General features: G+C 34.0%; 2 protein-coding genes across 2 annotated transcripts; both read right to left on the bottom strand.

Moving 5' to 3' along the window:
• Positions 1 to 4,500: 4,500 nt before the first annotated feature.
• Positions 4,501 to 8,933, bottom strand: LOC145571213 (uncharacterized). The gene is made up of 7 exons (XM_081630283.1): positions 8,288 to 8,933; positions 7,361 to 7,602; positions 7,050 to 7,262; positions 6,875 to 6,967; positions 6,650 to 6,754; positions 6,112 to 6,549; positions 4,501 to 4,742 (listed from the first exon to the last, which is right to left on the bottom strand). Exons 1-7 carry the CDS (start codon positions 8,931 to 8,933, stop codon positions 4,707 to 4,709), a joined length of 1,773 nt encoding a protein of 590 aa, XP_081486409.1. The 3' UTR covers positions 4,501 to 4,706.
• Positions 8,934 to 9,454: 521 nt separating this feature from the next.
• Positions 9,455 to 13,015, bottom strand: LOC145571214 (uncharacterized). The gene is made up of 6 exons (XM_081630284.1): positions 12,514 to 13,015; positions 11,417 to 12,420; positions 10,652 to 11,223; positions 10,202 to 10,501; positions 10,015 to 10,126; positions 9,455 to 9,931 (listed from the first exon to the last, which is right to left on the bottom strand). The coding sequence occupies exons 1-6, from the start codon at positions 13,013 to 13,015 to the stop codon at positions 9,455 to 9,457; spliced, it is 2,967 nt and encodes a 988-aa protein (XP_081486410.1).
• Between the last annotated feature and the right edge of the window lie 2,756 nt (positions 13,016 to 15,771).

Here is a 15,771-nt window from a genome sequence, read left to right on the forward strand (position 1 = left end):
AACTCGACCCGGAAATCAAAAAAAGGTAATCTTTATAAGTTAATAGGGCAAGGGACGAGTCGTGGGCACCCATAATATCTAGAGTTCTAGACGTTAGAAGCTTCCAAGTAGTAATTAACCGGCATGACTTCCACACGGTGTTGAGCCCTTATGTACGTGCGGTTAGCATTTAGTCTATGGACACTTTCACTACATTAAATATTTTGATAACAACACAAACTTATTGTATAATATTCTAGATCACTTTTGTCCAAAAATAGTAGAAAAAATCTAGCAGTACATTTCATGCACGTTGTTGTCCTTTTCTTAGTAAAAACAACATGGACTAATTCTCATTATTCTAACATTTTACCAAAGTTTCCTTGAAACTTCCTACTTTCTCGCATCAAATCTTCTCTTTATAAACTCCTACCACTCTTCCTCAACTTTATTCAAATTCAACCCATCAAAAATAATCCTAATTTCCCTCTTCTCCTCCACCAAATAATTTCATAGTCATACAATATTGTTCGAACGCGAATACAAAATCAAACAATCGATTGATCCCGGCCTAGCAACAAATCGAGTATTGAGAACGATGGGCAAACAAGTGAATTTGTTTGAGGTTGCACCTGAGAATTTGGTCAAGCATAAGAGATATTCAAGCCCACCAAAGTTGGAGACCATTTTGGAAGAAGACAATGTAGAATTTCTTCATGTTTCTAAGAAAATGATTCATTTTTTGCCTGCTTTGCTCTTTTTTGGCTCATTTTTGGTGTTATTTAGAAATCTTGAGAGTTTATTAAGACTATGAAAATTCAAAATTGGTCGATCGATTGATTGAAGAGCTTCATGAATGCCAGAAAAAAATAATTACAAATTTCTGTGCATATGATGGTAGGTTTTCCTTTATTTTATTGCAATTTCCTTTCATCTTTTATGTACATAAATCTATAAATAATGTTACATTGGATTGTAAAGCTGTATTATGTTAATCATGTATGGAAATTTGCAATCTAATTCTGTTATAAAATTATTTCATACAGAGAAACTCTTTGGTCTTGGTCTTGGTCTTGGTCTTGTTCTTTAATTTATCTATCAATCCACCATTTGGGACCGTGACTATTCTTGTGCCTACAAGTATTTAAAACCGCTCTTTTAACCGTACCATCTAAGACAAGTCAACAATAATGATATAGATACTAGAATTTTGTTATCTAAAGCATATAAATTGTAAGGGCCAGCTACAGATTTATTGGGCTACAACGATGGGCTCTAGGGGCTAGGCCGCACTAGCACTCCCCCGCCCCCTCCCCATGGCTCTAGCCTTGGATGAAACTCGAGCCTTTAAAGTCTTAAGAGCGAAGGTGGTAATTTACAAATTGTCCTCTAAACTAAAACACTTTGTTTGTACTACGGAGTATATTAAGCATGACTTAAGAAATTGTAGTGTACATGAATCGAGTACTAATTGGAAAAAAAAAAAAAGTTTCAATTCGGGGAGACAAACAGACATCACATAATTTGACAAAAATAATGAAAAAAAAATCAATACTTAAACACAAAAATGATTTAATAGTTAAATTTTCACAGCTCAAAAAATAAAAAATACGAAGTAATTAGTCAAACTCTAATATAATCCCTTGCATAAAAGCTCATCACTACACCATCTAAGTTTATATAATTAGGGCTGTTCATTGGTCCAAAATCGGACTGGACCGGACCAAAAACAGAAAAAGTGAATTTCAAGTACCAAAGACTGGACCGATTAAGCTAGGAACGAACCCAGACCAGTCTGAAAAATTCGGTCCAAAATCCGGACCGGACCGGGTGGACCGATTTTGGAATTTTTATACAAAAATTTCTAAATTTTAAACAATTTTTGGAAAATTCGGAAAAAAAAAAAGGAAAAACAATATTTTAACGTCTTTTTTTGTATGTTTAGTACAAAAAATCTCATACGACCAAATTTTTTCAAGCTTATTAAGGATGATCTTAATCATTATTAAAAGTTTTATGTATAATTTTAAACAAAAAAAGGGTCCGATCCAAGACTAGTTTTTGTAGGGTTTTGGACCGGACCGGATCGAAAACCGAAAAAATAAATTTCTCGACCCAAAGACTGGACCGATTAGTTTGGTCCGATCCGGTCTGGGTTTGGTCTGGACCGATCCGGTCCATTTTTTGGTTTGGCCAAATTTTGAACACCCTTAGGTATAATGCAATATTAGACAAAAATATGTATTTCAATTGAATTTTTTTTAAAATGGGGAGATAACTGTCTCCTTTTGTCCCACACTGGCTCTGGCAATGGTTATGAGAAAGCATAATTATATTGATGTGTATACAAGAGTATTTATAGTACAACAATATTAAACATCACCAAATTATGACTGAGACGGTGGCTCGCACCTCATCCCCCCTCTTTATGATTTGGTACATTAACAATTAAGACCTTATTTAGTTCAAATTATTTTTACGTATTTTAGAAAAAATAAGTTTAGATCAAATTTACATAATAACAAAAAAGTTTAAATTAGATCATCGTTTTATGTATAATTTTTTTCACTAAATATTCTTATTTTCATAATGAAAAAAATTTATGAAAACTACATATTAATAAAAGAAAAAATTGTTAGAAAAAACCTTTTAAAAGCAACATTTTGCGAAAAAAAACCTTTTAAAAGCTTTTTGGTTTAAAAAAAACTACCACATTCATTTTTTATTTTTTGCGATAGGAAACTTATTTCCTTAATTACCCTCTAATTAGACTCCAATTTCCTCTTATTTCTTTTAATTAACTTCTAACCCACCAAATTACTAAAGAATTAGATTTAATATATAGAGAGAAAAAACCACCACCCCCTCCCTTTCCTCCTCCCTTTCCCCTTGCATGGCAGCAACCCCCTCCCCCATCGAACCCACTGCCCAGATTCCCCACCTTCGACGACCTCTTTCACCGTCGAACGACCCTTCCTTTCCCCCTAATCACCGCCAACGACAAACCACCTCATTGATTTTGAAAAACCCTAGAGAATAGATTTGAGGGGTTTTTAATTAATTTTGTGCATGTTGCTTGGAATTGATGCTTGTGTTTGTCTTTGATTATGTATGTATGTGATGCTAGGGTGATTTTGAAGCAAATTTCAATTGATTTGGACTTGATTTGAGCATGTTTGAGTATATAAGAGCCAAAAATTTGAAGGAAAGTGGTGGTCGCCCACCGGAATAAGAGGGAAAGGGAGGATCAACCGACGATGGAGGTAAGTCTTCGAATGTGGGGGATCTAGGCGGTGGGTCCGGTGGGTGAGGGAGTTGTATCCAAGGGAGGGGAAAAGGGAGGAAGAGGAAGGGAGAAAGAGGAAGGGTTGGTTGGGTGGTGGTTCTTTTATATATTAATTAAATCTAATTATTATGTAATTGGGCGGGTTAGAGGTTAATTCAAAGAAATTGGAGGAAGTTAGAGTTAATTAGAGGATAATTAAGGAAATGGGTTTCCTCTCGCAAAAAAATAAATGTAGTGGTTTTTTTTTTCCACAAAATGGTGCTTTTAAAAGGTTTTTTCTGACAAATTTTCCATTAATAAATTACACATTATGTCATTATTACTAGTACGAATCTAACAAGACATACTTGATATATATTTTTTTATAGATTATCGTACACTTAAGATCAAAGTCTAGTCAAATCAGACAATTAGATCAGATTTAAACAGAGAAAATCAGATTGGAACACGCCAATTTAAATTAGATAAGTTTAAATAAGCAAAAAAATAAGGTGAATTTGACTATCATTCTACATGAGTAATTGAGTACTATGTAAATCAATGGATTACGCAAACTGTAAACTAGACATTGCTATAAAAGTTCAAAATTAGGTGCAGTAATTTCAATTGTTAATGTTCTTTGTAAATCTCTAAATTCCACACAAAGCAAAAGGAAAAAACTAAGTAAAGTCACGTAATACCGAACGCCGACTCTCACTACTACAAAAAGCGCGTTTTCTGGACGCTTTTTAGGCCTTTTTTCGACGCTAAAAAGCGTCGAAAAATTATTTCTCGACGCTGCAAAAAAGCGTCGAAAATCCTTGAGTCGAAAATTGGTCAAGGACACTAAAAAGCGTCGAGATTCTCGACGCCTTTTAATGTCCAAACTAATATACGAAGCGTCGAAAATTACGTATTTCGCGCAATATCCCAAATGTGTAGTTTTTTTAGCGACGCTTTTTCCTGTCCACATAATCAAATTTAGCGACGCTTTTTGTTGTCTTGCGTTTAATTGTGTCAGCCTATGGTATGGCGGGAAACTCATTCAAATTTGAAAATGTGCAAAAGTGTAGACATTAAAAAGCGTCTAGAAATTTTTTTTAAGTTTTTTTTTTCTTTTATTAAATTATTATCATCATACATACATACATTATAGTTATTTAAATTTATCATAAATTAAATTAATTAATAACATAAAAATAATAATAAACAAATATTCTATATAACTAGATCAGATTAAAAGAAAATAATTAATTAACAATAATAAGAGTACGTAGTACTTAATTACCAAATTTATAAAAGAAAACATCAACACAATTATTTAAAAAAAAAAAAAAAAGTCGCATATTATAGTAGCTTGTCCCTAAATAATTACATCACTAATATAAGACTAAAAACCAAAATAGATAGACGATGGCCTTATAGACGATATAGTCGCTTGTTGATGCTCAAGTGTCCTGGCCTATTCTCTTGTTGCACCTACATTGCCTTTTCCAATCTTCAAAAAAAAAAAAATACAAAGTATAAATTAGTACATTACACAATATAGTACAATACGTAAATAAAACAGAGCTACTATATACAAATCTAGATTACACAAGAGCCAAGTTGCATAATCGACATTGAGATTTGAGACACTTAATGACACATGATTTTGGACCATAATCATGCAGCAATATTAAAAGATTGCCCAGCTTGACACTTGGACAGGTACACAAACCTGTGTCTGACACTTCTAGCAAAGTATGAGTAACACAGGTTGTTTATCATTTCCAAATTAATATTACTACATACTTACAAATTATAACAAGCAAATCATTTACAGGAGTAAACTAATACTATGTACAATATGTAGGTAGCAACAGAAAAGAGTAAACTTTACTTTTAATGATAAAAAGGGGGAAAAAAATAACTCATCAAATTGAAACTAGGTAAACTATTGCACACATAATCAATCTCAGCAGCTTAAAACACCATCAAGTCACTTGAAACCCAAAGAAACAAGTACAACATAAGTAAAGCAATAAACAAAGGAAATTAATTGCTAGAAACTAAATGTAAGCAGAAACACATATTTAAGTGCAAAGCAAGCACCACACAAGTACAATCAAGTATAACTCATCAGAATACAACAGCCATTTTATGGCCTGTTCTATTCTCATTACAGCTTTGAAATATAATCACACACACACAAGTTCTAATGGTCAGAGCTGCAATTCATAACTGAAATCCAGAACTGAATTCAGATTTGAATTTCAGTTCTGATATCAGTTCTGTAATTCATTTTTGATGATCAGAATAGAGTTGTTGCATTATTGTTTTCATAACTAGTGAAGACCTAAAGAATAAATCAATTTTATGTCTGACCAGAAACCTTTGATAAAAAAAGACAAAATCTGATGACACACACACACACAAGCTAAGCTTTGAAATATAATCACACACACACAAGTTCTAATGGTTAGAGCTGCAATTCAAAACTGATGAATTCCAGAACTGAATTCTGAAGATCAGCTCAACATTCAGTTCAGGTCTGAATTCTGAAGATCAGCTCTACATTCATATCATCTCTGCATTCAGTTCTGAGTTTAGTTTTTGAATTCAGAACTGAATTCTGAAGATCATCTCTGCATTCAGTTCTGAGTTCAGTTCTTGAATTAAGTTCTGGATTCATTTATAAAAGCAGCAGTGAGGGAGCTTTACAACAAGTAGCAGGGGAGCAGGGCAGACATGCACATAAAAGTAGCAGGGGAGCAGGACAAGCAGTAGCAGGGGAGCTGGGCACACACACACACACACACATCACAAGCAAGCATTCACACAAGCTCTTACTTTCACACACATAAAGAGAAATGTGACTTTGTTACCTGATGTTTTGCCTTTCCTAAGAATTCAGATGCTTTGTCTAGAAGACCCGGAGATGCATTCCCTTGACGAACTGCACCTACAATCTGAGAAAATTGTCCAACAAGCGCTTTAAGAAGAAGATTGTTGTGTCCGACCTCGTCTTTCAGCTTTTCATTTTCTTGAGATAGTGTATCATTTTTTTTGTGCAAAGCATTCACTTCTTCTTTAACACTATCCATCACAATAGTCCTCTTTTGAACTTTTCCATAGCCTTCCTTCCTTAACACACCACGTACTCCAAAAATGTCCCCCTTTTTAACCCCTAGTCCGTAACCCACCGGACGATCGGGAATCTCATCGCCATACATAGTTTGCTGAAATGCTTCATCTTCGAGCTCTTGTTCAGACATCTTAGGGTGCACCATCCTCAACTCTTCAACCTTAGCTTTAACATCATCCTATACCAACATTTAGGAGTAATGTAAGACCACAAATAACACAAAATCACACCACAAAATCTACACAAAATGATTCCAGAAATCTGTCACAAAACCATACCACAAAATCTTGAGTGACTGTGTCAGGAAGAAATTTTCCGTCTTTACTCGCATGGGTTTTGATCCACAGCGCTAACAAGCTCATTTTTTGTCCATGTTCATCTTCCTATAAATAATAAGGCAAAACAAGCATTAAATATGTGTACAATAGTATATAACGCATATAACTTGGCTTTGCTCTTACTAATATCCTAAGTAAATATAAAATGACATATATATTCCATACATAATCAGCTTGTTGGTTTGCAAAACTTTTAGAGCCAGATGTATGAATCTGATTTTGACAAGCTCGTGCCTTTTTACCGCATGCTGACATAGTCTGCAATCACATTTTCAGATTTTTTAGTTAGAGATTAAAAAGCGTTTAATAGAGTAAACAATAAGGTAAATATTGTCCTTACTTTCCCGTAATCCGAATCCCAATATTTTACCAACTTAACCCAGTTACTACTGGTAATTCCATGTGGCACATTATTACAAATATCATCCAATGTCTTCTCCAGTCGCTTGTAATGAATCAGTTTCAGAGAATATTTGAATTGCCTCCAACATTTATTGGCACGCTTCAAAGCTTGGTTGTCATATTCCACACCAGGAGGAATCACAAAACGGTCCTTCAATAAAAATAATTAGTTAAAAATATAAATTAGTAAGTAATCTATTAGAAGTAAGAGAACGTCTAAGTATGTGTCTTAGGGATGAATATACTTACTCTTATGTCTTTAATTATTTTCCCTTTAAAATGCTTGTCGATTGCTTTCCAATCTTTTTCCCCAACTGGACAATGTGACTCCATCTTCGCAAGCATACTAATGAATTTAACCAAAATATGTCCACCCTTCCTAATTGGCTGGCATAAATCATTGAATTCGACATAGTACTGGACGCCGTTATTACTCCATACGTCAATTGGCAGAATAATACCACTTACTAAGGTAGTATTACCCTTGGCATCTAAATAAAATAACAAAATAAAGTTAAAAGAAATAAAGAAATACCATTTACCGTAGCCAATGTATTTTGCAAATACACACACACATGCTGTAATGCAGTTCTGATGTTCAGAGCTGAATTTAAAACTGAATTCCAAGAATTCAGATTTGAATTTCAGTTCTGATTTTAGTTCTGTAATTCAGTTCTGATGTTCAGAGCTGAATTCAAAACTGAATTCCAAACTGAATTCAAATTTGAATTTCAGTTCTGATATCAGTTTTGTAATTCAGTTCTGATGATCAGAGCTGAAATCAAAACTGAAATCCAGAACTGAATTCAGATTTGAATTTCAGATCTGATTTCAGTTCTAGAATTCATTTTTGATGATCAGAGCTGAAATCAAAACTGATATCCAGAACTGAAATCAGATTTGATTTTCAGTTCTGATTTCAGTTCTAGAATTCATTTCTGATGTTCAGAGCTGAATCAAAACTGAAATCCAGAACTGAATTCAGATTTGAATTTCAGTTCTGATATCAGTTCTGTAATTCAGTTCTAACGATCAGAGCTGAAATCAAAACTGAAATCCAGAATTGAATTCAGATTTGAATTTCAAGGACTTACAAAACAAGCAGCAGCAATAGGGCAGGATCACACCACAACAACATCAAGCATCAGCAGACAACTTTGAATACAAAACATTTACCTATGGTTAGAACCTCCTCCTTGTCGTCAAAATCAATGTCATCTCGCCAATCCGGAAGTGCTTTTGGTCGTAAGGACTTAGATTGTTTCGGGATCTCTTCTGATTCATTTCCACTTTTATGTCTTTCATGATTATCCTGTGGAGCTGTAGCTGTGGTTTTCACAGCACCTGTTTCACGGTTCCGGATTCCTCGTGTAGCAGGTTTTGGGCGCTCAGGAGGTTTGTGAGAAGTAGAAGGGGAGTTCAATGAGTTTGGTGCAATTGAATGTGGAACATTAGGTGGGATATTAGGTGGGACTAAAGATGAAACTTCTGGTGGGTATTTTTTTTGCTGACCTTGCGTAACTGCTTCCTTAACTGAATTTAATGTTGAACCAGGAGGGTTTTTCCAAATGGATCCTAAATTATTAGGTGGTGGGTGGTCAGAATTTGTAGTGGAAATGGGTGGAGAAAAAGGTCCCCATTTGTCATCCCTAAGAACCTCAGTTTGTGGTGACTTTCTAGCTTGTTTTTTAGTGGGTTGTGAAGCTTCAGCAGCAGAAGAAGTATGTGCATTAGAGATAATTGGTGACTGTGATGATACTAGATCATGTGACTTGGCTGTGGCAGCAAGTATGTCCCTTGCTCTCTTGCTTCGGTACAACATACTTTACCTGATAAATTCGCAATGAAAGTTATTAAAAAGAACAGAAATAAAAAATTATAATAAGCGTGACAATAAGAAGCCAAGTAATGAATATAGTAAGCATTAGTTAAGAAGGCCAAAAGTGAGTTAAATGCATAAAAACCTCTTTAATTAAGAAACAAGAACAACAACATTTAATCTTGAAATCCATAAAGTACAAGCTGTAATGCAGTTCTGATGTTCAAAGCATAAATCAAAACTGAAATCCAGAACTGAAATCAGATTTGATTTTCAGTTCTGATTTCAGTTCTAGAATTCATTTATGATGTTCAGAGCTGAAATCAAAACTGAATTCCAGAACTAAAATCAGATTTGAATTTCAGTTCTGATTTCAGTTCTAGAATTTAGTTAAAAGAAACAGAAAATAAGTTGACAAAGTACGAACTTGGATGAATTATAATAACTAAATGAAATATAAAAATACACACCCATCCAAATTTATGAACTCAAATCTATAATAAATTATAAAAGTTGTAAACAAATTATTCAGGTATATCAAACAAGTCCCTAGGCTTAGTTTTCACAACATGACACCACCCTTTTTGTATCTCATCCTCAATATAAAAAACTTGTTTTGCTTGAGATGAGAAAACAAATGGATCATCACGCAAAAATCGACCAGTGTGCATCAACTTTGAGAAATTGATACGAACACTTCCATTCGGATTTGTTTTGATACCCCTACGGATATCGACCCAATCACAACGAAACAATACAACCTTACATGATCTATAATAATCTAATTCCAAAATTTCTTTGAGTTTTCCATAATATTCGTGACCCTCTGCTTCCACCATGATTCCTGAATTCTGAGTTACTCGAAATCGCTCACGATCCACAATATCAAATTTGTAACCATTGATAATAACACTTTTCATCCTTTTCCCGCGGTTACTCAAGCCACCGGCTAAGGATTTTCTTAACTTTCCATCTACCGTGCTATCATCTAAATTATGGACCTATAATTCGAGAATAATAAAGTTAGAATTAGAAAGTTGTATAATATGAAAATAAAAAGACCCTAAATGTAAAAGCATATGACCTGGCTTTGCAACCAATCTGCAAATTCATCAATTACCCACTGATTTTCAATAGATTCATCAGCTTGACTTCCTCCAACGTCATTCTCTTGCCTCTTTAGTTTTAGGAACTCACTACCGAGATTGTAAATTTTATGTTAGTAACAAGTATATATTGGACGCTTTAACTAAACACATTATGCTACTTACTTGAGCACCGGGGTTAGTTCATCAGAATGAAGTAAAACATAGCGATGAGCTTGCTTTAAACTTCTATCATCCAAACGGACATTTTCTTTTTTTCCAACAACACGACCACCAGAGTTATACAAATAGTTGTCAATGTTTGATACACCATCCTCATTCCTTCTAGGTCTATTGAACATAGTCTCAACACTTTCTAGATATCTCGAACAAAATGCAATTGTCTCCCACAAAAGGTAACCTTCCGCTATAGATCCTTCCGGTTGCGCTTTATTGCTTACATGAGATTTCAAAAAGGCCAAATACCTTGAATTATAGTAACGATTTTGTATGTGAATGTGAAAGAATAGGAAAAATTATTATATAGAAATAAATAATACAAATAAAAAGAGTAATAATAATAATAATAATAATAATAATAATAATAATAATAATAATAATAAAAATAATAAGTACCTTTCAACAGGATACATCCATCTATAATGAACCGGTCCGCCTAGTCTGACCTCTTCTACTAAATGAATTAGTAGATGAACCATGATTGTAAAAAATGTTGGTAAAAATTCCTTTTCAAACTTGCAAAGAGTCAACACGAGCTTTGATTGAATGGTATCTAATTCTCTTGTATCTATAGCAGTTGAACATATCTTTTTAAAAAAGTCAGACAACTCTTCAAGCAAGTCAATAACTCTTGTGGCATTCGACGCCCTTAAAGCAACCGGGAGGATGTCTTGCATGAGAATATGATGATCGTGACTTTTCATATTAATAAGTTTCCGCTGCTTTAGATTCACACATCTTTGCAAATTAGATCCATATCCATCAGGAACTTTCATCTTTTTCAAGACTTTCAAAAATCGTTCTTTCTCCTCGTTAGACATGGTGTATGCAGCCGGCGGGATGTAACCTTGAGGGTCGATCCATAAATGAGGTTTTATATTCAAATTCTTTAGGGCTTCTCTGCCACTCTCATCATCCCTACTATTATCCATATCTAAAAGAGTTCCTAATAAAATATCGGACACATTCTTTTCAATGTGCATAACATCTAAATTATGTCTAAGAGGATTATGCTCCCAATACTCTAATTCAAAAAAATGTACTTTTCTTTTTCCAAAGAATATGATCACCTTCGGGATCACAATCATCATCAAGTTCATTGGCAGCTTTTTTCCCTCTTTTTTTAGGAACTTTTTTTGTCTTCCCATATACATACTTTACCCCTTCTTGTTGCTTCAAAACTTCGGTCCCGCTAGTACGAATCGGAGCAATACCATATTCTTCTTTCCCATCAAACAAATTAGCTTGTGAACGATATGGGTGATCAATAGGAAACCATTTTCGATACCCAGTGTAGATAATTTTGCCACCAAATCTATCTGAATGAGTAGAATGAGTGCAAGAAGGACAAGCTTTGTAGCCTTTCGTACTCCAACCTGACAGCATAGCATAAGCCGGAAAGTCATTAATAGTAGAGTGTAGGGCTGCTCGCAGTTTGAAGTTGCTTCCACTATAAGAATCAAAAGCATCAACACCTTCCCACAATAATTTCAATTCATGGATTAGTGGTTGCAAGTACACATCAATATCCATACCAGGACCAAATTTACCAGGAATAATTATAGAAAGAATAAAGGATGATGGTTTCATACAAAGCCATGGTGGTAAATTATAAGGAATGAGGACCACCGGCCATGTACTATAATTTGTGTTCATAAGACGATATGGATTAAAACCATCACTCGCTAGGCCTAATCTAACACTGCGAGGATCAGCGGCAAACTCTATATATTTTTCATCAAATTTTTTCCAGGCCTCGCCATCAGCAGGGTGTCGTAGAATCTTATCATCCTTACGATTAAAGTGCCATCTCATATCCTCTGCAGTTTTAGATGACATGTAAAGCCTCTTTAATCTAGGGATAAGGGGAAAGTACCGCATTACTTTAGCTGCCTCGCCTTTCTTAAATGCTTCTTTTCCTTTTTCATTTACATCACCCTCCTTTCCTTTCACATTTTTCCACCTTGATGTCTTGCATATATGACACTCACTTTTATTTGCGAATTCGCCCCAATATAACATGCAATCATTTGGACATGCATGGATTTTCTCATATCCTAACCCTAAATCATTTATTATCTTCATGCCTTCATAATAGGACGATGGAAACTCCTTAATAATGGGAAATGCGTCAATTAGAAGTTCAAGTAATTTATTAAATGACTCTGCAGACCAATGGAACATACACTTTAGGTGAAACAAATGCAATAGAAATGAATGTTTCGAAAAAGTAGTACACCCCTCGTATAGGCCTTTACCAGAAGCTTCCATGAGATTTTTAAACTTTGCCTGTTCTTCATTTGAGAAAGCTGATTGATACTCATCATCTACCTCGCGATAAATGGTAAACCCCTCATCCATGTCATATGAATTGTCATCCTCAACACTTTGTTCATTAAATGATGGATCTTGAGTTTTGTCGGTTTGTTGTGTATTAAATCTAAAAGCTGCTCTTAGTAACCCGTCCATATCATCTCGACCTACTGCATTTACTTGATCATCACTTAGATCATAGGTCTTACTCCCTTCATCTTTACGATGAAATATCCAATTTCTATAGTTTTTATAAAAACCATAAAATAAAATATGCCCTCCAACTTCTTCTACAGAATTTGTTTTATTTAACTTGCACTTATTACATGGGCATTTAGTTTCCCATGTATTTGGTAAAAGAGTCTCTTTAGCAAGTTCCAAGAATTTCATGCAACCTTTAAAATAACCAGGATCACCTCTTGGTAAATCAATCCAACTAGTATCCATGTCTACAAAGAAGTATATAGTTAATTGCCAAACAAAAACAATGACGGTAAGTTATTCAAGCCTACAAACTTGTTGTGGGTGAAAGAAGAAAATTAGAAAGAAACAAGCAACAACAAAAAAAAGTTTACAAATAGAGTATACAACACTATATTCATAACCACCGGCTTTAATAGAATATACAACATTAAACCCTTGATATACATAGATTTTAAATAGAAAACAGGCACCAAGGCACCAATACAATAGTGAACAAAAAAAGGAAAGTTGAGGTACGAAGCTATTCAAATCCAACTAACTCACACACATCCATTTTGGTAATCTATCTTTGCTAGACAACAGTAGTAGGACTCCATATTTAGACTAAATATAAAATGTATAAAATTGAGACTTTACTCAACCATAACAAAATCAGACAAGATTATGAATATATCGATGTTTGATGCAATGAAAATCGTACCTTAATAAACTTTGGCTTTTCTAAAACCACAAGTGAAATGTAACTCTGAACCAGAAATCTACAGCTGCAGCAACATCAAAGGAAAAATCTGTTTATAAAGAAAAATTTTAGCCTCATGCTTCCCTCCAAACATCATAGAGTTGTTTAAATATTATGCAAATCATTTATGACAAGTTATTTAACAGTGTTCCACCTTAGAAGTAAGCTTTCTGCACATAAATTTCTGTCAATCATGTAAATTCATACATTGCTTACTTTTACCACTAAGAGGCAATTGTCATCATCGAACAATTGTCAATATTTCAAATTCTTGATCCAAAATAAGAGCTAAAAAAATATAGGCAATGAAAGAGAACTAGGCTAGGGGAGGCAGTAGTGATCAGATTGTAGCCAACATTAGTGTTTCAGATTGGTATCCTTATCAAAGTGTCTATTTGTTGGAATTATTTTTACCCTCCTAAAACAAAATGAAAGTGTATACCAAGACAAATCAACAAGACCCCACATAACTACGTAGTATATATTTTCTTCTATATAACCGCGATATGAGGTTGAATAGAAATGTTTGATGTCAAAAGTGCAAAAGTTGCAATATCTATACATCAAGAGATCTTTCAAAAAGATAAATGAAAGCCTCACATTTAATGAAAAGCCACAAGTACCAAATAACAGTAAACTCAGCTATACATTTAGTTCTATCATGATTAAAAAATTAGGCAGAACACACAGAAATTAGCTACTTTCATTCACTATCTAAATTATAAATCTATTCAGATACTTCATTTATTTTATACAGACAAATAAGTCATACATAACAAAGAATCCTGAATATCAGAGAATTAAAGCAGTTTTGGATAATCTATGGGCATGTGCCCATTGCTGCCACATTGTTTTACTGATGGAGTGTCATGGATCCTATGTATAGATCTTTTATCAAATCTTAATTCTACTTCGTCACTCACAAAGAAAAAGGTGTATATCCTTTGAGCAAGATGTGATACCCGAGTGTAAATTGTCCAGCTAGACAAAATATGCACAATGCGGAGATTGGCACTGAAAGTAACAAAATTCACGGGGTAAGGAATTGAAGGGGTCCTTGTAAAGACTACAATGATTCCCAAACATCATGTAATATGCATGTCTAAGAAGGGAAAAACAACGAGTCAAACTCTATTTTTCCTACAATACAATTACGAATAAACTGAGAATATCAAAATATGATAGAAGAAAAACAAAGTGATCAAATCTTAAATAAGTGAGCACCCAGATGGGGAAGCTGAGAGGAAAAGGAAAAAAGAACGATAGGAACCACATTAGGTGGAAAAAATGGAATTGGGGAAACTAAAGACAAAGGATATTGCTAGATACAGTCCATGTAAAAACTAATGTGTTTGAACTTCCAATTAATATAGCATATTTAAGGGGGAAATCATAAAGTTTGATTTCATCTCTGGGATAAAGCCCAATATTAGACCAAATTCACTGTCCTAAAATCAATCTCACTGTCCTCCTCTTATGTATAGAGTACATTATTTATATGAGATTACCTGCTATGGCTCCCACACCTCAAAAGAAAACAACAATACGTACATTCTTAACAACAAGACTTGATTCATCAACAGCTCCCAAACCTAGGATCATATCCAGTTCACACTGCTGCCTTGGCTCTATACGTACATATCATAATAACGAACAAACAAACTTATACTGATTCATCAGCAGCAGGTCGTGAGTATTGGGGGTGTTGTCTAATGATTTATAAGGGAATGAGTATTGCTTCTAAGAGTAGAACATGTGAGGACAGAATGCAATCATCAGCCACAAAATCACCATAGAAAAACAAGAAAATTCATATCAAAAACCCATAAAATTCATATCAAAAACCCATAAAATTCAAAGCCTACAAATTTCATATCAAAAACCAGAAAATTCATATATATCAAAAACCCATAAAATTCAAAGCCTACAAAATTCATATCAAAAACCAGAAAATTCAAAGCCTATAATATTCATATAAAAAACCCATAACATTCCAAACTAAAACCCTAAAACGCCATAAAAATCAAAACAAAAACCAAAAAACAATATGAAAAAAAAACATGAAAAATTGGATTTTAAAACAGAATTCACGAAAAAAACAACATAAAAAGAAATTAATTTATCTAATTAAGGGCAAAAAATTACCTCGCAATAAGAGATTGATTCTTGTTCTTCACCAACGCAAAATCGAAGACATGCAAACAAATAATTCCCAATTTTAACGAAAATTTAGAGAATTGTGATATATTATATGCCAAAA

This window comes from Chenopodium album, chromosome 12 (genome assembly GCF_948465745.1).
Source record: "Chenopodium album chromosome 12, dcCheAlbu1.1, whole genome shotgun sequence".
Lineage (NCBI taxonomy): Eukaryota > Viridiplantae > Streptophyta > Magnoliopsida > Caryophyllales > Amaranthaceae > Chenopodium > Chenopodium album.